Below are 25,587 nucleotides of genomic sequence, written 5' to 3'. Positions count from 1 at the left end.
ATGTCGGAATATAAACAAGTATAAGTGCAATTTTTTTTTTTTTCTTTTTGTCTTTTTTTGTGACCGGCAACAGATTGCAACCCTCAGTGTCGCGCCCGTACCGGACCGGGACCGGCAACGGGATCGCAACCCTCGGTGTTGCCCCCGCTCCTCGCTCAGCCAGTGAGTGGCCGGTCTGCATGTGGGATCCGAACCCTCGGCGGGAGCGCCGCTGTGCTTCCCAAGCGGCGCACTGTAGCAGTGCGCCACCGGGCCGGCCCGATAAGTGCAATATTTTAAGCGCCGCTGCGCTTCCCAAGCGGCGCACTGTAGCAGTGCGCCACCGGGCCGGCCCAATAAGTGCAATATTTTGCACTGCTTTTTTTATACTATCTTTTTGAAATCTACTGTTTCTATCATACATCTCAATTCGGGCACACAATTTTCATCAGAAATACTTGATACATATTTAGATTTCATAAAATTTACAGTCAAAAAGAGGTTTACACACCCAACTTGTTCCAATCTTACTTAAAAGTTTTCGAATAACTGAATCAACTATCAGTTTTTAAATTAAAATTAAGTAAAATTTAAAATTCAGCCCCTCTATCACAGCAGCCACATTTCAAGCACTCAATAGCCATATGTGGTGAATGCTACCATACTGGATAAAGCAGAGGGAACCTCTCCATTATTTCACAAAGTTCTACTGGACAGTGCAGGTCTCTGGTGGTGAGGCCCTAGGCATTCATTAGCATCCCTTTGGAAGACCAAACCCTTCAAAGGTGGTAGGCTCTCTCATCTATGGCAACCTATTTCGATTTAATGACTAAATCCATTCAGCAGCCTTTGGATACTGTATTAGTTCCCAAGAACACCTTCCTACTGAGAAGAAAATGAGCTCACCTGCTGAGATAAATATCTCCTCTGCTTGGCTGTTACATTTCTCTCTTCATGTGAATAAAGACGAGCTTTGAATCCCTGTCCTAGAATATTCCTGAGTGAACTGTCAACATCAAAATACTATCACCTTGTGAGACCTTGTGGAAACTACCAGCTCCTCACAACTTCATGACTTGCAGGGTCTCATCCATATGTAAAGAGCAAACATCGATTTTTCAGGTCTAACAAAAGCAATCACAAAATTAAACAAGCTGCCCAAGTCAATGGCCTTCTGTCTGCTCCTCTTCCTCAGGGGTCTCCACTCCTAACGTGAGCTACAGGCCAGAAAAGAAGGTCCTGGAGAGTAGGTGTGCGGTTGGAATGTCTGGCCCAGCAGGCCCATGAGCCAGACCCCCAGCTGCCAGTCTGCCAGGTGCCGCCCCTCTCCATACAGTCCCTCTCTCCTCCCCCTCCCCCATTTGGTTCAAAGGAGAACAGTAAGATTTCTTTTTCTCTCTCTCAATCTTCGTAAATCCCTATTGAAATTAATTTGGTCCCTCATCTCAACTCTGGGCAAAGAATAATGCTCACACCCTGACTAATCTTTTGCCCTATCTTTCTCCCCCTCTCCTTCCAACCCTATCTGATTCTTTAACAGAACAGATATGAAGAAAACAGTCTGTTCACTTTCCCACCAGAAATGGGAACTCCTGGGAAGCAGATACTAAACGTCTTCTTGCATTTTGTTTTGGGTTTTTTTGTTGCTGTTGTTGTTTTAAATTTTTTTTAAGATTCCCTACATGGTTCCTTATCCATTCTATTCAGTAACATACGAGTTTGTTGCGTTTTGTTTAATAATGGCCAACGTCACTTGAGCATTTACTAAATGCTAAACACTTTACATAGATTCTCTCACTTAATCCTCATAACCACGCCATGACAGATATTATTTGCATCATTTTACAGATTAGCAGACTGAGGCTCAGAGAAGTTAAATAAATTTACCCAAGGTCACAATCTGGTAAGAGGCAGTCAGGAACACTGCCTTCCTAGGATGTTTTGCTACTGTGTTATCTACCGTTTTAAATCTTGACTGAGTTTATGCTTGGTCTAGGAGAGAAAGGTGGGCCCTGCCTAACATTTCCTGCGTCTCTCCTCTTAGAAATAAAGGCAGCTAATCAAGACCCAGACCTGACCCAATTGATATCAAGCTGAAGGGCAGCAATCTGGAACTAACGCCTGCTTCCTCTAGGGTTCTCAATCTCAGCCTTCGACCTGGGCGTGCCCACCGGCTCCCCAGCCTGTTACACTCCCTATTGTTCCGTCCCTAACTTTTGGCAGAATAAAGGCTCAAGTCAAAGATCCAGAACAAGTTGGTCTCAGTCCAGCTTCACTGGGTTTATGCCATTAAGAATAATAATTTGCTTCATCCCCAAAGCGGATAAACCCAAAAGCAGCCCCTTAGTAAAAAACACCGAGTTTAATGTCTCAGGCCCAGAACTGGGTGGCAGACCCAGGAAAACGCGTTCCCGCCCCGGCTCCGCCTCTGTCTCATTTCAGGTTCCAGGCACCGCCCCTCGGCCACTTCCCGGCCTCTGTCCGCCTACAGTTCCAGGCCCCGCCCCTCGGCCGCAGCTCTCGTTACGCTCCTAGGCCCCGCCCCACGGAGGCCGCAGCCAATCGGGGAGCCGCGCCCCCGCCGCGCGTGTCGCCCCCGCTTCCTTGCGGCTGCGCGCCGCCGGCAGTGACGTGCTCCGCCCCACAGCCGCGAGATTCAAACTCCCGGAAGCGACGTCCTCGCCTCAGGGTGTGACCCGGGGGACGCCAGCGCTGCGCTTCGCCTCCGGTGCTGGCTGCCCCAGGGAGGCGACCGTGGAGGGTGTCCAGGGCTACCAGGGCCTGCAGCCCCGGGGCCGGACCGGGCCGCAAAGGACGCGGGGTCGGTGGGCAGATCGCGTCCGAGGGACTCAATCTCTGCCCGCCGTAATATATGTCCCTTTCCCTGGAGCTCCCTTCGGGCCTGGCAGCGGGCTGGGCACCTCACGACCGTCGTCTTTTCGATTCCTTTTGGAGGTAAATGATCTTACAACCCTTTAAGTGGCAGTAAGCTTTCTTAGAAAATAACATATTATGATTTCCTGATGCTACCTCTTATTCTCGCCATTATTGCTGTCCTGTCTAGTTCATTAGTTTTGGAAAGTTGACCTTGGGTTTGGAATCTTAAATTCCTACATTGACTTCACCATCTCTTATACATAACTTTAGTCATTAATAACTTCTTTCACTTTTAAAATGTAATTGTGTGTATTGAGGTTATCACGTACTAAGTTTGTTTCAGAATTAATGACATCTTGAATAATAGTTCAGCACCTTCAACACAATACTATGGCCTGTTTTTACGTTATTTAAAACAAAATAATAACCCAATCCATCATTCCTCTTATAGCTTTTTGATAATTTAGCTTAATAATATGAATATTCATGATAATTTATGTTATGCTATATTTAGGATTGTAAAACATACTGGTTTACTATTTTCACTGTTTTTAAATTGACAGCAAATTTTAAAATTTGCTTTTTTTTTGTAAAAACTTAAAAATTTTTGTGTTTTGGAATACAGTCATATGCCCCACAACATTTCATTCAATGGTAGATCACATATATGATGGTCCGTTAAGATTATAATGGCTATACCACATAGCCTAGGTGTGTAGTATGCTGTATGATCTAGATTTGTGTAAGGACACTCTGTGATATTGGCATAACAACAAAATTACCTAAGGATACATTTCTCAGAACATATCCCTAACGTTTAAGTGGTGCATGATTGTACTATATTATTCATTAATGTGTACTTTAAGGATACTGTGCCATTCTTATATCTTTTTACTGCAGGAGAGGAGAAATTATAAACCCAGTCATTATATAATCTGTTTTTTCTCTTAGTTCACTAAATGTTAAAAATTAAATCTGTTCATTTCAGAGTGTTAAATAGTGTTCAGATTTCCCTGTGAATCTTTAAAAACTCATTTTATCAAGCATACTGGCTACTTTCCAAGTAATGTTTGGTTTCAGGCTTTTGAGGTAAAATTATTGTATGTATTGGCATTTTATATTCTGTTCAAGTATATTTCAGATTCTCTACTTTACAATTTGTTATGGCATAGACAGTAAGGAAGTTAGGAACTTCCTAGGACTAGAGGGATTTAAAATTTTAATCGTGAATTTTGTTTTAATTTATTTTGCAAAATTGCTTTTATTGTTCATATTTAGAAAATAAGTGATTAAAGAGTAAATCATTTGATTTCTTTAAATTCTATTTATAGGCACATCATAAAACTGAATGATTAAATTATTTATAATGACACAAATTGAAGTAAATACTTATTCAAGCACTGGGAAATGAACCATCACTAATTCGTAGACATAAACGTTATTTTGCAATCTGGTAAAGGAGTCTTATAGCTTCCCTGAGAAATATCACTCCAGTTCATTCCACTTTTGACATGTACTGGGTGCTTTGTTTCTTTATAATCAGTTGAAATTAAACTTCCTCTAACTTCTACTCATTTGTTCTAATTGTGCCCATTAGAGCTACACAGTATAAATCTGTTCTTATCCAAATCGACAATTTATCAAATGTTTGAGGAGACGTTGCTTCCTCTTACTTTTCTGCAGGCCATCCTCGTGTTCTTCAGCTTTTCTGGCTTTTTAGCATCCAGAACCCTTGGTGGTTTGTCCATATCCCCCCTGAATCATGCACCCAGAGTTGAACACAAGGCCCCAGATGTGTTCTGGTAAACACAGATTGAAATGGCACTGTTACATCACTTATCTGGATACCAAACTCTATTAAAGCTTAAAACTGTATAGCTCTATACCGTATCTATAGCATACTACTGATTTGACTTAAGCTTGTGGCCAATTAAAATCCGTTCATCATTTTCACACAGACAACCATCCACCTAAACTTAAATTGTTCCATTTTATATTTGAACATCTGCTTCTCTTTCTCCCTGAATGCAAGTCTTAACTTCATGTTGTTTTGACTCTGTTAGCCTATAAAGTCATCCTATAATTGTTTCTATCATCTGGCGCTTTCTCCCTTATGCCAGCAGCGGTTTAACAAGCATTACTTATTTATCTTGCAAATCTTTGAAAATGTTGAGCATCCCTTTAAATATCACATTCTAGATTCAATACCAAATCATTTATCAAAAGTAAGCAAGTTAATTAATGCATCTTTATCCTGCTATCACATTTTATAATTTTAAGTTCTGCTGGTTCAAGTTTATTTCTTATTTATTTATTTATTTATTTATTTATTTATTTATTTATTTATTTTTATTGAATCAAAATTGACTATACATATTTTGGGGGTTCAACATTGAGATATGTTGATCAAATCAATATTACTAGCATATATATTGTTACAAATCGTAATTATTCTTTATGCCCCTTGTCCAATCTCTCCCCATCCCCTTTCCCTTCCCACTCTCCCCTCTAATTATGCTAGATTTCTTCTCTCCTGAAAGAATAATGGTTACTCTGTTGATTTGTTGCCTAGATTATCTGTCCAGTGCTGAGAGGTATGATCAAGTCCCCCAATATTCTCATAGAGGAGATGCTTCTTCTGTCACTCTGAAATGGGCTTCGTGGAGAGAGACATCCTCTTGTTTTCTTTATCTCTGCTGGTGACCCTCCTTGTGTCAATGGACTCCATTGGCTGGCAGACCATCTGCATGGTGGTTGTGGCATCTAGCCGCTTTTGCGGCAGACATGGTTATAGTGGTGGCCGTGGTGGGCCACCCACATGGAGGTGATGTTGTTGGCATGCTCCTTGGTGCTGGCGGTGTGCCTGGTTGTGGGGAGTATCTGGTCCCCGAATCCATGACTAAGGTTCCTGGGCAGGCCCCGAGGCACTGGCGTGGTGTGCCTGGTTGTGGGAGGGGAGTCTGGTCCCCTTCTTCATGCCCCGGGTCTCTGGGCATGCCCCGTGGCACTGACGCGGTGTGCCTGGTTGTAGGAGCATTTTTATCCTGCTATGACATTCTGTGATTTTAAGTTCTGCTGGTTCAAATTCGTTAATAATTATGTATATCTTGTGTGACCCACTTTTAGTCTTTAGGTTTATGAGATCCAGTGTGGTGGAGGTATGATGATCAAATACTTATATAAGAGCCAGCCTTTCTTTAGTTTTCTCTCTCCACCCTTGATAGAGGTAGTTTCTCCTTTCTCTGTTTCTATATGTATTTTAACTACAGCACTTTTGTGGCATAATTGATTGCTTATCTCTGTGTATGCTGTCTGAAAATAGAACATTGGCTTCATATTCTTTTTTGGTCCTGGTATCTAGCATAATGTTGACTTGATGTATAACAAACACTTTATAAATGCTTATTGAAGTGTATTGTTGAGCTGGATGTTTGACCTGGATTTGTTCTAAGATGCTTCTTAGTTTATGTCTAGAAAATTCGAGTCCTTGAAGCTGAGAGGGAGAAGAATGTTTATCACCTCACAGAGAAGGACAAAGAAATACAGAGACTCAGAGACCAGCTGAAGGCCAGATATAGTACTACCACATTACTTGAACAGCTGGAAGAGAAAACAAAGGAAGGTGAAAGGAGGGAACAACTGTTGAAATCCTTATCTGAAGAGACAGATATATTGAAAAAACAGTTGTCTGCTACGACTGCGAGACTTCAGGAACTTGAAAGCAAAGCCAGTACACTTCATTTATCACAGGTGCAAATTATTTCCTTAAACCAGATTTTTTTTCTCTCTGATACAATTTGTGATTCTTATGAAGTATGAGTTTGTTAAAACATGCTTGGCAAATGATGAAACAGTATAGTATGTTAACAGGTCACTCTTTTTTTAATAGCCCATTCTCTTCTCCATAAGCAAATATGGTTCCCTCCACTCCCCACATCGTTGTTTTTCCCAGAGGAATATTCAGAAGACAGAGTCCACTGCGTATCTATAAAAGCCAAGAAGATTTTGTTGAGCTCTTATTTCTATAGTTTGTATCATGAAAACGATAGGCTTCATTTCTTTGTTATTTTTCATAACAAATGAAATACAAATGTTTGAGATACACAATTATAATAGCAAGTGTGCTTTTTCTAACTATAATTGTGTTTTCTTCCCCTCTTTTGTTTGAGAGGCACTACTGTAGTAGAAAGAGCAAAGATTTGGAGGTGGGCAGGTCTGCATTCAGATCTTGTTTTGCCACTTGCTAGCTGTGTGACTCTGAACAAATTCCTTAACCTCTCTAGCCTTAGAGATGATGCTAGAGTTCACCAGACCCCTTTCTTAAACCTCAATTTCCACATCAATAAAATTGGGATAAGAATACTGATGATTAAATGTGATCATGCATGTAAATTGCCTAACATAGTGCCTGGCATATAGTATGTACTCAGTAAATGGTTACTTACTAATCAGACCTTTGATTCTTTTGGCAGTTTGGATATTTGAATAAAACTAACACAACTATTAATAACACCTATAGAAGAAAATCTATAGCCTTCAAATATATCTCAATGTTGTTAAGGTTCTGTCTAGTATTTTATCTCCCCTTTAGGGTAGATACTGTGATCAGACTTATATATTTGTGTATACTTTCATAGATAGGCAATTGAGCATTTCTACAAATGAGTTCAAAGAGGTTAAGCTTTTCTAGAGAATTTCCACAGAGCTGAAACTCATGAAGCATTATAGTCAAATCCAAAGTGGTTGACTAAAATCTTTCCTTGAAGTTCAAGAAACCACTTTTGAATATGAAATGCAAATCTTGGTAGAAATTATAATTTTAAAAAAGGTATTCTTATAATAATTTTGTGGGCTATCCAGTATTGATTTCTGTATTAGTCAGCATGTCTAACTGCTGTTAACAAACTACCTCCAAATCTCAGAGTTGTACATAAAAAATATTTAATTTTCCCTCATGTCACAGTCTAGTGCAGGTTGGTGTAGAGAAGGCTTTGCTCCACAGAGTCAGTCAGAGATCCAGGTTCCTTCCTGTAGTAGCCCTACCATCACTTAGGGTGGTGGCCTCTATATACAGCTATGAGACAGAGAGAACATGTGGAGAATTGCCTAGGATGGTTTTGGGGCCAGGCCTAGTATTGGCATATTTCATTTCTACCCACATTCCACTGGACAGAACTCAGTCACATGGCTCCACTAACCAAGGGAAGTCTGGGAAACATAGTCTACAGTATACCCAGGGAAAAAAGGAAAGGAGTTTGGTGAACTATCTCTGTCATAGTTTCCACTTAAAGGACTAAATTGAGAGAAATAAAGGGCTACATAGTAGGGTGAGTGAATAGAACATCTTTGGTGGAAGAAAATAATTAGAGTTTCCTTGCCAGCATTCACACAAATCTTTTTCCTTATAGCTGTTAAAAGACTGAAATACAGCTTTTTCTGAATTTGTTGGTTAGCTAGCCTAGGTACCTAACCGCCTACTTTCTTTTTTTCCTGTATGAGAAAATGAAGGAAAAAAGAGGAGAGAAATTATGTTTTGAACTAATTGAACTGTATGAACTAATTAATACAATTAGCAGTACAAAATATAATTCTAGAAAACAACTTTTATCTTTTATTTAAAAATTTAATATATTCCACATTTTATGAAAATACCCCATTTGTTTTGTTTTGTCTCCTTTTGGTGAAAACCACTGGGCTGTTCATATGTGCTAAGGGCTGTTGTGGTGATCTTAGGGTCCAGAGGACTTCAGAAGTCAAATTCGATCTGAAATCTCAGGATTTCTCATCTGCTTAGAAAGCTTCCAGGAGATCTTAATTCTGACAGCAGTCCTCTGCCAACTATCACCTGGCTTGTGGTTCACCAGCATGTACTAGATCTAGATTTTGGGAAGCCGTTGTGAAGTATATTGTATTATTGTGGAACTAAATATAATGAAGAATCTTCTATTGTTAAATGTATGATGTTAACTAATGTTGGGTTATTTACAGACTGTGCCTACAAACTGCTTCAACTCATCAATGAATAATGTTCATGAAATGGAAATACAGCTGAAAGATGTAAGTTCATTTCATTTTGTTAAGCTATGGGTAAAGAGGACTAATTTATTCTTAAATTTCATGGAAATTGGCAGCATTGGTGTTATGACTTGAAAAAAAATCTGTGGATGAAACAGGATTACTGAGTGGTTTGTGATCATCTTGTAATTCTCTTTCCAGACATTAAGGAGAACCGTTTCCGCTAAGCATGGCCTCTTTAGACTAGAAAGCCCTAGAAATCACCCATTGCTACCAAATACTTCAAGAACATTTCTTCTCCACCTAAATGTAATTTGTCCAACTATTTTATTATTATAATGCAACTTAATTTATAGTTTCTTCTCAAGGCTTCTTTTCTTCTCTTTTGTTTATCCATGCAAGGTGTACTCTTTAGTTTGAAACTAAAAGAACTTCTCTTGGAACTAGAATTTGCTTTCATAATTTGAAAAGGAAATACATTCTTTGTATACTCATTACTTTTCTCTAGAATTTCATATGAGGTTATTTTAGATACATGGTAAAGTGATATTATTTCAAACATATCTTAAATGGATTAATGCCTTTTGTTGTGAATTGAGTAAATTGAGGACTCAGGACTACGATTCACAGTGTATTTTTTCAAGTTTTAACATATGATATACAAAGTATTGTATAAAGTTCTTTAATTAGTAGGCCAATAGGTAGGTATTTTATTTTGGTTTTTTTTGGCTGCTGGCTGGTAAGGGGATCTAAACCCTGACCTTGGTATTGTAACACTATGCTCTAACCAACTGAGCTAACCAGCCAGACAAATAGGTAGATATTTTGATTCCAGAAATATTACTGGCATGTCTATCTTCCCTGCTCAAAGTATGCTCTTAAGATTCCTGTTTTATTTCATCTAAAATACTTTGAAATGTTACACGTTTATGCCCAATCTTTTTATTCTGTTTTGTCTCCCAGATTATGTGCTTCTCTGCTCTGTTTACCTTAGAAAGGCTTTTAGACAAATGGAGCAAAATTTAACCCAACTCACCTTCAGATGGTGGTCTAGAGCAAGCAATGTTTCTCAGACTCTTATGTGCATATGAATCTAGGAGATCTTCCTAAAGTACAGATTCTGATTTAGTAAGTCTGGGCTAGTGCCTGAGATTTGGCATTCCCAACAAACTCCTGGCTGCTGATGTTCCTTGTACACACTTTGGAAACAATTAATTTATGTTTGAATGGCAAGAAGTGGTTTAGCTCTAGTTTTCTCTTTAGAATCTCAGCAAATCTTTGAGACAGGAAGAAAAACTATAGAGGTAGGGTTTAGAGAAAGAGACATCTCACTCCTATAGTCCCTACACTGGCACATTGAGAGTTCAGCAGTTCTGTTCCTTCACCCCCTTGGAACTTCCTGTAGAAGCTTGTCCACCTATTTTAAGAATCAGTGTTTGTTATGCTAAAATAAGCCCTAAAAACCTATGTGTACTGTTCTTAAGGCCTAGCTGTATAATTCCTCAACTACCTTTTAGATTTGGCTGACATTTTGAAATGATTACACAGAGTTAATGCTATAAACATTGTTAAAAGTCAGTACTTTTAGTATTTAAGTAATATTTTAGTACAAAATAGATCAAACTAATTAGCTAAAAGGCAGTTTTTTTTGTTTTTGTTTTTTAAAAGATGACCGGTAAGGGGATCTTAACCCTTGACTTGGTGTTGTCAGCACCACGCTTAGCCAGTGAGCAACCGGCCATCCCTATGTGGGATCCGAACCCGGGGCCTTGGTGTTATCAGCACCTCACTCTCCCGAGTGAGCCACGGGCCGGCCCTAAAAGGCAGTTTTAATAGGCACTTCTTGCTCTTCATTCTAAAAAATCTGATTTTTAAAGCTAGAACTTAGGGAAGATAAATAATTATTTTTAAGTTTTTTATCTGGAAAAAAATCCAAGTTTACAGAAAAGTTACAAAAATGAGAAAAGTACATATAATGTCCCTGTATCCTTTACCAAAATTCAACCATTGTTATCCTTTTGCCCCATTTTGCATTCTGTTTTTCTCTTTCAACCCCCACCCACACACATACATACATGTTTGTCTTTGAACCATGTGAGAGTGAGTCACATATATCCACAACCCTTTAAAGCCTGCATACTTCAATATGTATTTCTTAAGAATGAGGATACTCTCTTACAAGACTGCAGCACAGATAGCAGCTTTAATGAATTTAGCATGGACACGATACTTCTATCTAATATACCATACCTACTCTAGTTTTGTCAATTGAGCCACAATTTTTATTCCTCCAGTACAGGCTGTCGTTTTAATCCTTGCTGGAATTTTTGCCCACAGAATGATTAATGGATCTCTGTTGAACTGGAAGGAGAGCTTTAGCATTGCATAGGACTTCACTTTTGCCCAGTCTTGTTCTACATCTTTATTGATAACATGGATGAAAATGTTAAATGCATGTCTAATGAATGTGTAGATGACACAAAGCTGGAAAAGGTAACTAATGCAATGAAGACTCTAAAGATTTAAAACTAATAACATTTACAATAGCCATTACATCCGTTCATTGGTACTATTACAGATAGGACAGAACAAACGCATACAGAGTGAGAGAAGAGGTGGGAAGTAAAGAAATGTGTGCTTCTTTATTGAAGTAACATCGCCATCATGTGGCCTTTTAGAATATTACCTCTTAAATCTTAAACCAACATGTTTTTATTTCTTATACTTAGTAATATACGGATAGGTTCTTTTAAAAGAAGAAAATTTTTATGACCATCCAATGTTGACTTAAATTGTTTGTATTAAAATACTTCTAAATATGGGCAAATGTAAAATTCAGTATACAATTATCTTTAGCTTCTGACACACTGTTATTTATAGGCACTTAGATATACACATGCTCTTTGAGTTGTATAATGCTACCACTCTTAACTAAATTTGAGTATGAGCCTGAGGTTCTCATGAGTCCTTTCTTTTGAAAGATGTAGAGGCTAAGAACCTCATTGGAGGTGACAGTGGATCCAAGTATGAGAATGACTTCTGCAGCCTATTTTGAGATAGGCCATGAATCCTAGCAATCTTCTCAATATACTAAGTTCACTGGACAATCAAGATGTTAATAGTTATATTCATTTCAGGCTGATTATTTTTCCCAACTTTTACTATGAAAAATTTCAAACATACAGAAAATGTTGAAAGAAAGTACATTGAGCAATCATTTGTGTACCACTAAGATTCAACAAGACAGACTCTTGAAATCAAATTACTGCAGTGAAAATAGCCATCCACAGAACTCTACGTTATTAAGGATGGATATACAATATCTCCATACAAAGAGAACTACTGTTATAACTGCCTGATGGTACAGAAAGAAAAGTGTCTGATCAAGTGGCTAGAGGGCCTTGGACTACTAAGTCTTTGATTTCAGAGTCTTCCTAATTAATTTCTAATTCTATAGAAAATAGACACTGAAAATCCTCTAAGCCCCATACCTAGAATCTTTGATCGTGAGTTCATAGGATGCTTGTAGGAGGAGCCTAACAAAAACCCGGAGGAACTCTCTAGACTTAAGAGTTTCCATACAGACAGATCTCGGCTATGAGGCTCAACTGACATTTTTTGTCAGGAAGCTTGTGTTTGTACCGTCTTTTTCTGGCATCCCTCAAGTATATGAAGTAATGTATCCTAGCCACCATATCAACCACTGATGATAATAAGTTACAGTTATTATCATTATATCAATTATTATATCAATAAATTACAGTTATGATGATAATTTATTACAGTTTTATTACATCCAATTACCTAGGATGAATCATGACACAAGAAGTATAAATTAAGCACTTGTAAAATTATAGAAATAGTTATGGTAGTTTCATTGCAAAGGAGCTTTTATTACATTTTCATATATTACTTAATGAATAATAGACTTTTGAAAGTTTTTGATTCTTTTTGATTCATTCCAAATTTAAAGAATAGAAATTCTTACCAGGAAGAAGACACCCTGATACACAACCAAAAACTTCAGGTTCTTTATATACTCTCCATCCTGGAACTGGAGGTCTGGAAAGAGGGGCTACTATAAAAGGAAACACTACATTGTATATTTCAGAGTGAAATCAAAATAGAAGAATTTTATCTATGCATAATAGATCATTTTAAGATTGAGGGGGCTATCTGCATAGTTCTAATAGTAGTCTGACTGAAATCCATAGTCCACTCTTAAAGAAATGAGGTTTGTTAATACTGTTATAGGTTCTTCAAAGTACAAATTATAGTCATGTGCTTCATAATGATGTTTTGGTCAACGGTCAACTGCATATACGATGGTTGTCCTATAAGATTTTTATAATGGAGCTGAAAAATTCCAGTTGCCTAGTGATGTCATAGTCATCATAACATTGTAGGGCAATTGCTTAATTTTTTAAATAAATTTTGTGTAGCTTAAGTGTACAGTATTTATAAAGTCTACAGTAGTATACAGTAATGTCCTAGGCCCTCACATTTACTCACCACTTGGTCAGTGACTCACCCAGACTAGCTTCCAGTCCTGCAAGCTCCATTCATGGTAAGTGCCCCATACAGGTGTACCATTTCTTATCTTTTATACCATATTTTTACTATACCTTTTCTGTATTTAGATATGTTTAGATACACAAATACTTACCATTGCATTACAATTGTGTTCCGTAACATGCTGTACAGGTTTATAGCCTAGGAGCAATAGGCTATACCATATAGTCTAGGTGTGTAGTAGGCTATGCCATCTAGGTTTGTGTAAGTACACTCTGTGATGTTTGCACAATGACGAAATCACCTAATGATGCATTTCTCAGAATGTATCCCAATCATTAAGTGACGCATAGACTGTATTATGAGCCCAGATTTTACAGCAAGTCCTGTGGGATATAAATGAATGGGTTGCAATCCCTGTTGTACAAAGCTAATGTTCTTTGAGGGAAAATCTGTCCTTATGTATATGCTAAAGAATAGTACTTACTGCATATCCCATCTCACCCCTTTAGAGTGAGATGCCAGCTCCTTTTTCAGGGTACCTGCAACAAATAGAGGATGATTCAAAAAGAATTAAACACTTATGAAAATCATTCTAGTATGTTTTACTTCAGGAAATTTACACCACGTACATCTTTTGTCAGGAAGCTTGTGTTTTTACCGTCTTTTTCTGGGAGGCCTCAAGTATATGAAGTTATGCATCCTAGCCACCACATCAACCATTGATGATAAGAAATTACAGTGCACCTAGGACAAATCATGACACAGAAGTATAAATTAAGCACTTGTATAGAAATAGTTATGGTAGTTTCATTGCAAAAGAGCTTTTATTACATTTTCATATACTACTTAATGAATTTTAGACTTTTGAAAGTGTTTGATTCTTGTTGAGTCATTCCAAATTTATTGTTCTACAGTGTGTGAAGAACTGTTAGATTCTTTTATAGCCTCTCCTCCTTTCCTAAGTGCTCTTGAACTAAAGTTTGGGGCCAAAGGACTTGCTTGGGTGCTTGATGATTGTTTCTCACTTCATGTTGTCATTGTTATCCCCAAACATTTATCAGGCAGCCACTTGCTATGTAAGCAATGAACTGGTGCACAGAAGTATGAAAAAATGCCTAAACAAGCCTGGGCCAAGCTCTCCAGGAGGCTCGTGATCTAGTTGAGATAAGAAATACCATTAGGACAAATCAAGGTCACTGTAAGATGCCAAATAGGTTGGATCAACAGTAAAAGTACTATTGGCTTCCAAAAGAGAGCGTGCTTGGTGAGGGCAATCATGGTGAGGAGCCTCGCAGACCAAGCTTGGACTCAGGGAACTTGATGAAAAGATGGAATTTTAGTGGGCAGGCATTACAGGAAGGGGTTCTTGGACACTGGGCCAAGGGAAGAGTTTAAGCAAGGCACAGAGGGTGTGCATAGTCGTGTAGGGAATAAGGCAGCAGTGGAGGAGAGAAGAGGCCAGGCTATAACTAGAACAGATAGGAGGACACTGGGCCAAGGGAAGAGTTTAAGCAAGGCACAGAGGGTGTGCATAGTCGTGTAGGGAACAAGGCAGCAGTGGAGGAGAGAAGAGGCCAGGCTATAACTAGAACAGATAGGAAGAGACAGATCATAAAAGTTATTAATGTCAATCTAAGGGAGGATAGTTTTAGTACATGGTGTTATAAAGCTTTCAAAAATTCTGTTCTCAGTATAATTAAAATGATTTATTACTTTGGGAGCCTGTAAAAGAGCTTAAATTAAACTAATTAGGGATAGCTATTTTGCCCCAAAATATAGAGTGATCATTGTATTAATTAACTGAAAACTTCTGGTGATGACCCACATCTGCTCTCACTGTCTAGACAGGGAAATCATCCTCCAACTAAGGATTTATATTGTTGAGCAAAAAATAAACGGACATATTTTTTCTTTTTTTCTCTTAATTGAAAAACAGTCAGGGCTTACCAAGACCCAGCAGTGATCATTGCTGAAGTAGGTATTCTTGTGGGGGTAGACAGGTCATCGCATGAGCAGCAGGGACTGAGGGCTCAGTACAAAGGAGCGTGGCCATCATGAAGGAGTGTGGGGTGCACATCACTATATGTGCCTCTCTTCTGAGGCCCTTCATCCATAACATTTTATATGCACGTGACATCAGGTTTAGATGTGCCTGCCCTCTTTGCACAAATAATCATTGAGACTTATTTCCCCAGAGAGTGAGAGGACAGTCCCATACTCTTGGACTGAACACCTGGCTTGAAAAGGAGAGAGGAGTTTTACTGTCATTGCTTGTTGGTGCTATATAAGCATTTTTAGTCTTTTTTTCTTTCTGCACAAATAATCATTGAGACTTATTTCCCCAGAGAGTGAGAGGACAGTCCCATACTCTTGCACTGAACACCTGGCTTGAAAAGGAGAGAGGAGTTTTACTGTCATTGCTTGTTGGTGCTATATAAGCATTTTTAGTCTTTTTTTCTTCCCCTAGCACCAGAAGATTCGTTGTCTTCTCTAGCTCTTAACTTGAATGTGCCCTGCTTTCAGAAGCAAAACTGCCACCTCTCCCTGGTAAAACGGGGGGTGGGAGGTGAGGGGAAGGGGTAGTGTGCAATTGCTGGGGATGGCTGGGCTGCCCTGGCAGACTCCTTTTGCTTTGCCTTTGACTGAATTTCCAAGGATCAAGTATTTAAGAACAGTGAGAGTTAGAGAATATACGAGTTCATCCTACTTAGCATTATCAGTAGGATTTTTTATTTTTAAAAAAGGACTTCATATATTTCACCTTGTTTTATCCACTAAAGTTAACGTAGCTTCTTGCATGAGTATTTGCTAATGTCTTGTCACCGATCAAATGCTGTGATCTGCACATGATATAGAGGTGATTTTTACAAGATTTTGAGCATTACGCTGGGTGGCCTGGTAGGCTGTCAGAACATACTCAGTTTCTTGAGGGGAAGATGTGATTGAAGTGAAAAACTAATATTTGCGGTAATAGTAAAGTAAATTACCTCTTTCTTACCTGCTAATTTGAACAGATACTACCTATTTCATTAATACTATCCCATCATCTGAATTATTTCTTTTAAAAGTATGTTATGCCCAAAAGCTGAGAATCCTCTCAGAAAAGCATGATCTGCCACTTTACAGAGCTTACAATCTGTTCGAGAGAAAAAACAAACACAGATAAAAAGCTGAAGATGGTTGGTGAGATAAAAATCATTTTAAAAAATGGGTAGACATTTATTAAAACTGAGTTATTAAGTACTGTATTAGTTTCCTAGGGCTACTATAACAAATTACCACAAACTTGGTGGCTTCAAACCACAGAAATGTATTCTCTCAAAGTCTAGAGGCTAGAAGTCCAAAATCAGGGTGTTGGCAGGGCCGTGCTCCCTCTGAAGGATCCGAAGAAGAGTCTTTCCTTGCTTCTTCCTGCTTCTGGTGACTCCAGGCCTTCCTTGGCCTGTAGCAGCAAAACCAGTCACTGCCTCTGTCTTCACATGGCTTTCTTCTCTGTGTGTGTATATGTGCGTCCTCTCCTCTTTTTATAAGAACACTAGTCATTGGATTTATGGCTCACTCTATTCCAGTATGGCTTCATCTTAACTAATTATACCTATAAAGACCCTATTTCCAAATAAGGTCACATTCTGAGGTTTCGTGTAGACATGAATTTGGGGGGACACTATTCAACCACTACAAGTACAAAATCCCTATACAAACAGGTGAATGATTCCAGTTTGGGGTTTTTAATTGGGTTATAAAAGAGGTAAATTATGAAAATTGGTGATAAAGAGAGAAGGTGGCTGTTTAAGTTTGATTCTCTGAGAAGAAGATACTGAGAAGATGTTAGGAATACAAATGGTTTATTGGGGAGCAAGATCTGTGAAAAGAAAAAGAAGGAAGCAGGAATGCCAGGGGGACCTTCAGACCATGAAGGAAACCTGACAGAGTCTCTGTCAGCACTGTGGGGAGCTCCAGAGAGACTGCTCCAGAGCAGAGTCCCATGCTGGGCAGAAGGAGCAAGGCTCTTGCTCGTTTGTTGGCGTGGGCCACCCAGTTCAGCTCAAAAGCTGAGAGAACCTTGGAAGAGTTAACAGCTGGAGACTGTCAGCTAACTACTCTCCCCGCTGTGGGGCAGAACTCTTTCAGGAAGGGGGATCTGTTCCACATCTGCCACAAAAGGAATTGTATTGTACAGAAAGTGATGTGTACACAAACATAAAGCAAGTTGTATGTAGGAGATAGCAAACAAATGAACTTAATATCATGTAAACTGACTTTGCTATGTTGCTATGTATTCTGAAGGTGTGTGGCATACCGGAGTTGCCCACAATTATTCTATGAGCCATAAGAGTTTTTATGTGTTGGAAAAGACTACATACATCACTTGGGACTCCGTTGCCCATTTTAAGATTTTGTTTTCTATTTTATTGTTGATTTTCTTTCATTCTCACATTAAGGCTCTAGAGAAAAATCAGCAGTGGCTTGTGTATGATCAGCAGCGAGAGGCCTACGTAAAAGGACTTTTAGTGAAAATCTTTGAGTTGGAACAGAAAACGGCAACAGCTGCTCATTCACTGCCACAGCAGACTGAATCAGAAGGTACTTATTGATACAAAAATGTTCTCTTGGGATAGGCCTACCTTTTCTAAAAGGAGTGATTCCCTAAATTTAGGTATTTATAGGTAAGTGTTAGAAAGTAAAATAAGGGCAAGTCTTCTAGCCCTGAAATAAGAAATACTGTTTTTGCAAGCTTTATTTCATAATGTTCCCAGATAAAAGGAGTGCAGAAGACACAGGTCAGAGGGAAATCTTTGGCAGCTCTGACGTCACATTAAAATTTCTCCACACGTGAATGTCCTTCCTCCACCTTCCAAGTTCTCTAGATTTTATTCCTCCCAGAGCTGGCCTTGTCACCAATTCTCTTTACTTTGCTTCCCTTCAGCACTTACTCATATCAACCCCATGTGAAGGAATATATTTTATGGATAGTTCTTCAGTCATTTGAATCTCACTATAGAATTCAGATCAGGTTTTTTATTCATGATTTGTCTTTTTGCCAAGTGCTTTGCCATTTCCCTAACATTGACCTCAGTTGAGTTTCACAGCAACCCTAAGAGGTAGGGAAGGAAGGGTCATTATTCTCATTTTCAGATAAAGAAGTCGGTTCAGCAGTTCTAGATGACAAGCTAGGGGAAAAAAAAGAAACCCCCACGCAAAGCACTCATTAAAAGACTGACAACCCTAAGAGGACTGAAGCCTTGAATTATATAAAGAAAAAGCTAAAAAAAGGGGAGCAAGACTCATAATCTTGGAGCTTCACATTTGAATATTTAAAATGAATCTAATGCCAGAAAGAAAATATAAAGGGAATGTCTCTAACACTCATTAAAAGACTGACAACCCTAAGAGGACTGAAGCCTTGAATTATATAAAGAAAAAGCCAAAAAAAGGGGAGCAAGACTCATAATCTTGGAGCTTCACATTTGAATATTTAAAATGAATCTAATGCCAGAAAGAAAATATAAAGGGAATGTCTCTAAAGATAATTCAAAGCTGCTTAGCCCTAATGGACAAAGTTACTACTGTAGTGCCCTTATATGTTTTTCTGTACATGAAAGTAGGATTTTAGTTATGGGCTAGGTCTAATTTTTTTCTTTGGTAATAGTTCTTTCTCTCTATTCCTTCTTCCTCTCTTTCTGTGTTTGTTTTATCAAAGTAATATAAGCATTTGTTAAAATAATATAATAATAGTACAGAAAGGCCTTGACCCACCTTTCCCATCTCAGTCCCTATTTCCCCCTCTCATCAGGGTAGCTGCTTTTAATATTTCTATTTTTAATTTTGGTATTATCTCCATACCTACAAATAATGAGCTTATATCCCTATTTGTTGATTTATCTTCTTTAGACATGAGTGACTTCTCCTGCCTACAGAATGTTTATAGTACTGTTTTTAGTTCTTCTCTTTGTTAGTTTGTAACTTCAAATATAATGTACCTAAACTTCTGTTTCTTATTCCATCAAATACCAACCTTAGTGCCTATCTCTTGACTCTTCATTTTGTAAGCTGAGGAAATAGTGTGATCTCCTTTATAGAAACATGTTTGATGTTTCACTTTTCAAGAATGTTATCTGCTTTATAAAGTGAGTTGTGCCATAATGTTGTTTGTCATAGATTATCTTCAAGAAGAGAAGCAAAATTACTATAGTCATCTCTTGGCAAATGCAAAAAAAGATCTTGAGGTTGAACAACAGACCATAACTCAGTTGAGATTTGAACTTAGTGAATTTCGAAGAAAATATGAAGAGACCCAGAGTGAAGTTCAAGATTTAAATCAACTGTTGTGTTCACAAAGAAAGGCAGATGTACAACATCTGGAAGATGATAGGCATAAAACAGAGAAAATACAAAGACTCAAGGAAGAGAATGATATTGCTAGGAAGAAGCTTGAAGAAGAGAAGAAGAGATCTGAAGAGCTCTTATCGCAGGTGAGCTTAACGAGTAAGCTTATCCATGATTCATAATTTAAAGTTTTTACCAAACACTTACTAAGTGTCAGGGACTATTTTGACCACTAGGGAACCAGTAAGGAACAAAACTAGTTCCTGCTTCCACATGGGAGTTTATATGCTAGAATGGAAACAGACCCATAAACAAGTACCTAAATAAACAAGTATACTAAAGAAAATAAAACAGGGTGATATGACAAAGAGAAATTGGGGGCCAGCGGAGCCTTCTCTGAGATATCTTCAGAGGAAGACCTGATGACAGGAAGGATCCAGTGAGGTAAGTGACTTTCTGTGGGAATTCCCTCCAGGTAGAGGAAATCACACACACAAAGGCTCTGAGCAAGAAGGAGGTAGATGTGTGGGAGAAGCCAAAAGAAGATGTGAAGTAGTGAGAGGAATCAAGGCGGATTCCTAGGCCAGCATCTTCATCGTGATGATATTGTGCTCTAGTGAATTCACAGGGCACCTTCCATGTTCTTTTTATACTCACAGCTCTATGCCAAGACACCTTAGTAATGTTGGAGTAACTAAGTTAGGTCGTTAGAATTGGATACTATTTGACAGAACTCATAATTTAAATATTACATGATGGCAGCATGGAATATTGGAAAGAACATTATTTGGAGTCTATATCTGGTCTCTAGCCCAGGATGTGTGGCCTTAGGCAAATCGCCCATCTTCTCTGACTCACAGGTTACTCATTTGTCAAATTAATAACCTCTTCTTGCTCCATAGGGCTTTTATGAGGGTCAATTGAGAGAATGTAAAAGGGCTTTGTAAAGTAAACAAGGTAAATCGTAGTAATTGCTACCATTATAATAGTAATTTTAAAAATCCTCCAAAAGTTGAGGGTGGATGCAGTTAAGAGTCTATATATTTGCCTTTTCAGTATTTACCACCCTCACTTCTGTCTACAGCTGTGAGCAGTGATATTTGGGGACAATTAAGTAGAAATGATTAAGAATTGTGCTCCAACTCTGCATCCAAGGAGGCAAGGTGCTGCCAGCTTTGTTCTCCTACTCAGAAACGTTAGTAGATGTCAGAAAGGGGGTGTGGCCACTGCAGAATTCAGTGCTGTTTAGCAAACGGTTGGGCAGGTGCCTCAGGGAACTCCCAGCCAGGGTGGTGCTGCTCAGCTGCTTGCATAGCCAGCCATCAAAGACCAGCTGGAGTGAGTCACCCCGACTAGCAGGTGTTGTCCCGATTAGAGATGTGAGACTTATATGAGCTTCTCACGCATCCTGGGTCAAGCGATAAAAGGTCAAATGTGACAACATTGGCTCTCTCTCCATCCCACAGGTCCAGTTTCTTTACACTTCTCTGCTAAAGCAGCAAGAAGAACAAATGAAGGTAGCTCTGTTGGAACAACAGGTACTTCTAAGTTCATTTCAGCCTGTTAGAAAATGGAATTTTTCCTTCATGTTTACACTATTCAGTGGAGAACATTTGGAAAGTGGTGGAAAATGTTTTTAAAAGACTAACAAAAAATATTTAAAAAGACTTTGTGCTAGCCATGTATTCTTATTATCCTTAGGCTAAACCAGAATCTTTGAAGTGTGATGGAAATTTTCTTGACAGGTAGATGTTGGCCTTGGCAAATTTTGCTCTTCCCTGGTATCTGTAGTTCCTACTCCAGCCTAATAGGATCTCCTAATAACTTCAAGCAGAACTCAGAGAGACACCATTTATTCTTACGATGTGGAGCAGAGATCCTTAGTATATTCCAAACTAGGGAATAGCCATCTATATCCCTTCTCCCTCTTTTCCCTGAAAAAAGTGGAACGGGGAAGAATCATTCTAACCAGCAACTTCTTAAGCTGCTCTTCCCTGATCTATACCTCAAGCATTGGCTTTGCTTCTTGGATAAATCAAACCCATTAGCTTCTTCATTTATCAGCATCTCACTGTGCTCAGGTGAATTCTTGCTATAATGTTACAGCTAATGTTTTCTTGTGCTAATAAAAAATGCAGGCATCCAGTCAAGAGAACTAGACAGTATATACCAGCTGTAATTGTCTTGTCCTGGGTATTTTCCAGATGCAGGCATGTACTTTAGACTTTGAAAATGAAAAACTTGACCGTCAAAATATGCAGCATCAATTGCATGAAATTCTTAAAGAGCTCCGAAAAGCAAGAAATCAAATAACACAGTTGGAATCCTTGGTGAGTATGGAATGGTTAAACTGAAAATTTCTTCTTTCTCTTTCTGCCATCTTTCCATTTGTATATCAAATCACTTCCCAAACTGGGAGAATACAGTTTAAAGGACAATTACTTATATCTCAAATATAAAGGGCAGTTGTATATTTATACATATATATTTTTTGAGCATCAAAATTCAGAGCACTAGAAAGAGGGACATTGTGCACTTCTTGATAATGATTACATTACTGGTGTCTGGGATCATTCCTGTCCCCACTCCTGGGTGTTGTGATTCTAGAGGCACAGTGCCTAGCGCGGGGGAGAGAGTGCAGAAGGGAGGACAGTCATAGAATCCTGAACTGAAATTATGTTTTTCTATTAAGAGAGAAAGAAAGAAATGCTGTATTTAGGCATAATAGACTATTATTGTTAATATGATTTTTAGGCATATTGAGTTAAGCACATTTTGTGGCTTTCCCCCAAAACAATCGTTTAAAACATAAACCTTTTAAATAACATTGTTTCAATGAGGAAATGGTTTTCACTTATTTTCATCTTACTAAAAAGCTTTTGGACCAAACTTGTTGAGGTCTATGTTTGTGTGTGTGTATAGGTCCCATTAGTACAGATTTTATGTATTACCCTAGTACTGCAGAATATTTGGAGATAGTAAAATGTTACAAATATAATTCCTCAGTTTTCAAAGGAGAAAAAAGCAATCATTAAAAAAATCATTTGTAATTTCTGTATGAATAAAAGAAAGAAAATATATTTTTGGCTCTACAGTATGTCATTGATTGTGACCATTTGAAATTAAAATTTATAATTTATTTCTATTAATGACTGTTTTTCAAAGTATAAGAAGCCAAAGAGTATGTAAAAGAATTTGTAATTGTCCTGTACTTTTCTTTATGTTCCTGCTGTCTACCATCTTCATAGTGTGCTGTAAAATACTCATTTTTAAGCTTTATTGACTATTCTAAATTCTTCAGGAAAAACATGGAAAAGGAAAGTATCAAAGGTATTATACAACTTCTTAGTCATTTCTGTGTATAACCTGTTTGATCTGCTACAATTCTTTGCTGCTCTTAATTCCATGTAATTCTTTATTATTGGAGTTTCCCCTGTGTTACAAAATGCAAATTTAGTCAGCCTCGCACACAGGCCTACCTTTATATTTGTCTCTAAGCGTCTTAATGAAACCCATTCATATAAACACCCAACTCTAGTACTTCCTGGGTAATTATAGTAGTTATCTGGGTAATTCATAACCACCTCATTTATGACCACCATAACACTGATGAGCAGATTCAAAAGAAAATCTGTTATATTTGTCTCTAAGCGTCTTAATGAAACCCATTCATATAAACACCCAACTCTAGTACTTCCCGGGTAATTATAGTAGTTATCTGGGTAATTCATAACCACCTCATTTATGACCACCATAACACTGATGAGCAGATTCAAAAGAAAATCTGTTTGCGTGGCTGAAGCAGCTAGAGTATCTACGGAACAGTTACAATTGCTGAACAATGGGCCTTATATACAAATGGTGTTCATTTCAAATTTATTTTTCAGAAGCAGCTTCATGAGTTTGCCTTCACAGAGCCATTAGTCACTTTCCAAGGAGAGACTGAAAACAAAGTAAAAGTTGCCTCACCAAAAAGTCCCACTGCTGCACTAAACGAAAGCCTGGTGGAATGTCCCAAGTGCAACATACAGTATCCAGCCACTGAACATCGAGATCTGCTTGTCCATGTTGAATACTGTTCAAAGTAGCAAAGTTATTCTTTGTTTTTGTGTCAAAAGATTCAATACTGTATCTTATGTCAGCTTATGGACATTTTGAATTACATATTTCATCTCTCTCATAAGAAACTGCCTACCGACCTTTGACACTCTGGCATGTGAGTGAATCATTGTATTTTTTTTTGGCTGCTTTGCTTTTTCCTTGGCAGTGATACCTCCCGTAGATGGTTCATCAACAGGCTGCAATGATAGAATGTGGGGAGCACTGTCTGCTGAGACTACTAACGTTTTGCACTGTTAAAGTACTTGATGAAGAAAAGGTAGTTCAGGTTATTGCTTGTGGGTTAAATCTTTTGCACTGGCAAGCCAATATTTTATGTGTTGTGGGTTTTAAAAAAATCAAGGGTAATTAGCCAAGGATTTTACTGTTTTAACATTTTTCATCCAAGCACTCAGTTAAACCTTCAATTCCAGTTTTGATGTTCATCGTTAAAAGATGGTGATACTATTTTCATTTTTTTCCCTTCCTGTTGTAGAACGGTTATTAGAAAAGTTGGGAATTTTCTTGATCTTTATCACTGCTTACTGTTGAAACTGTAAACCCAGCGATGTTCTAAGTGTAAAACAGATTCTGTTTGAGGAATACTGTTAAGTAATGACACACAATATTTTCTCTCATTATCTGGCTAACTTTAACTTGAATTTCATTAAAACATGTTACTTAGCTAAAATTGTTAAAATGAACTTTAACAAAACCATACAGCCCTCTCCTTTGATTTGCAGGTATTTTATTTATTTATTTTTGGCACTCTTAATGCTGGGTAATGTAATTATTAGGTATTTATCTGAATAGATATTTTTATACATGGTTTGTGTGAACCCAAATTTTTTTTATTTCTTCAGGTTTTCTAAAATGCTTAACACTGGGCTACTGTTAGCAATATAAAGGAGAAAAGAATAAAGTGATTTAATAAGTTTTAATATGTCTAGTATATGTGTATATACATAGGTATTCTAAGATATGTACCCCAAGAGGAGTGTCAAGGGTTGCAGATTAACATATAGTGTAAGGTGATGTAGTAGTTAAGAATACACCAGAACTAGAAACTGCGTGAAGGAGGTAGGAGTAGGTGCTTTCAAGCATCTTTGTTGAACGGACAACAACTCTTGAACAATAAATATGATTCTGAGTTATTTGTTACAAAGGCAAAACAGTAAGCATACTAAATTGTAGTTTTTTTGACTGTAGAAATTGTACAGATCTGTTTATGGAAATAAAATTTTGCCTTTACTGTTAATAATCCTAGTCTCACAGTATCTTCACAATTGGACACAAGATATAAAATGCTGTTCAGCCAGATGATTCTTTTTCTGATCCACAATGTCATGGCAAAGACTGTAGTATTAATTCATAAGTATACACCATAAGGAAGTTGCTCCCCTTACAACTCTTAAGCAAGCCAGGTATTATCTCTAAGTTATAGATGTGGAAAATGCCTTGTCATTCAGTGAGTAATGGTGTCAGAGCAGAACCCAGGCCTTTAGTCCATGCCTGTATGATCAAGAGATGTGGTCTCACGGGACAACCAGCCAGGATATACATAAACTGTAATAGAAGTTCCAGCCTTAGAACCCCTGAAATTTGAGTCCTAGAGGTACAGGGTGATCTCCTGGAGTTTGTTTCAAGATCTTTACTTTCTGTTTTCACTGGAGGGCTGTAGTTAGGTGCTTTCCCTGCCCACTTCACCAACATCTGTGCACCAATATCAAAAATGTACTTTGGAAAAATTTCAATGAAATTGGGCAATTCTCCTGT

At 38.1% G+C, this 25,587-nt stretch overlaps 1 protein-coding gene across 1 annotated transcript; it reads left to right on the top strand.

The window, feature by feature from the left end:
• On the top strand, positions 1–25,069 carry CEP55 (centrosomal protein 55kDa). Its single transcript, XM_008590807.1, has 9 exons — positions 1–18; positions 2,515–2,934; positions 6,331–6,606; positions 8,845–8,913; positions 17,829–17,970; positions 19,546–19,859; positions 21,180–21,251; positions 21,918–22,043; positions 23,601–25,069. Exons 1-9 carry the CDS (start codon positions 1–3, stop codon positions 23,799–23,801), a joined length of 1,638 nt encoding a protein of 545 aa, XP_008589029.1. The 3' UTR covers positions 23,802–25,069.
• The last annotated feature ends 518 nt before the right edge of the window (positions 25,070–25,587 follow it).

This window comes from Galeopterus variegatus, unplaced genomic scaffold (genome assembly GCF_000696425.1).
Source record: "Galeopterus variegatus unplaced genomic scaffold, G_variegatus-3.0.2 Scaffold6380, whole genome shotgun sequence".
In the NCBI taxonomy this organism is placed as follows: domain Eukaryota; kingdom Metazoa; phylum Chordata; class Mammalia; order Dermoptera; family Cynocephalidae; genus Galeopterus; species Galeopterus variegatus.
Note: the sequence above shows the minus strand (reverse complement) of the source record. Positions and strands in the feature narration are given on the sequence as shown.

Bases quoted from the DNA above. Each gene is read 5' to 3' on its own strand.
- CEP55 (XM_008590807.1), top strand. The intron at 6,607-8,844 runs GTGCAAATTATT...GGTTATTTACAG, and splicing joins GTACACTTCATTTATCACAG to ACTGTGCCTACAAACTGCTT. The intron at 21,252-21,917 runs GTACTTCTAAGT...GGTATTTTCCAG, and splicing joins TAGCTCTGTTGGAACAACAG to ATGCAGGCATGTACTTTAGA.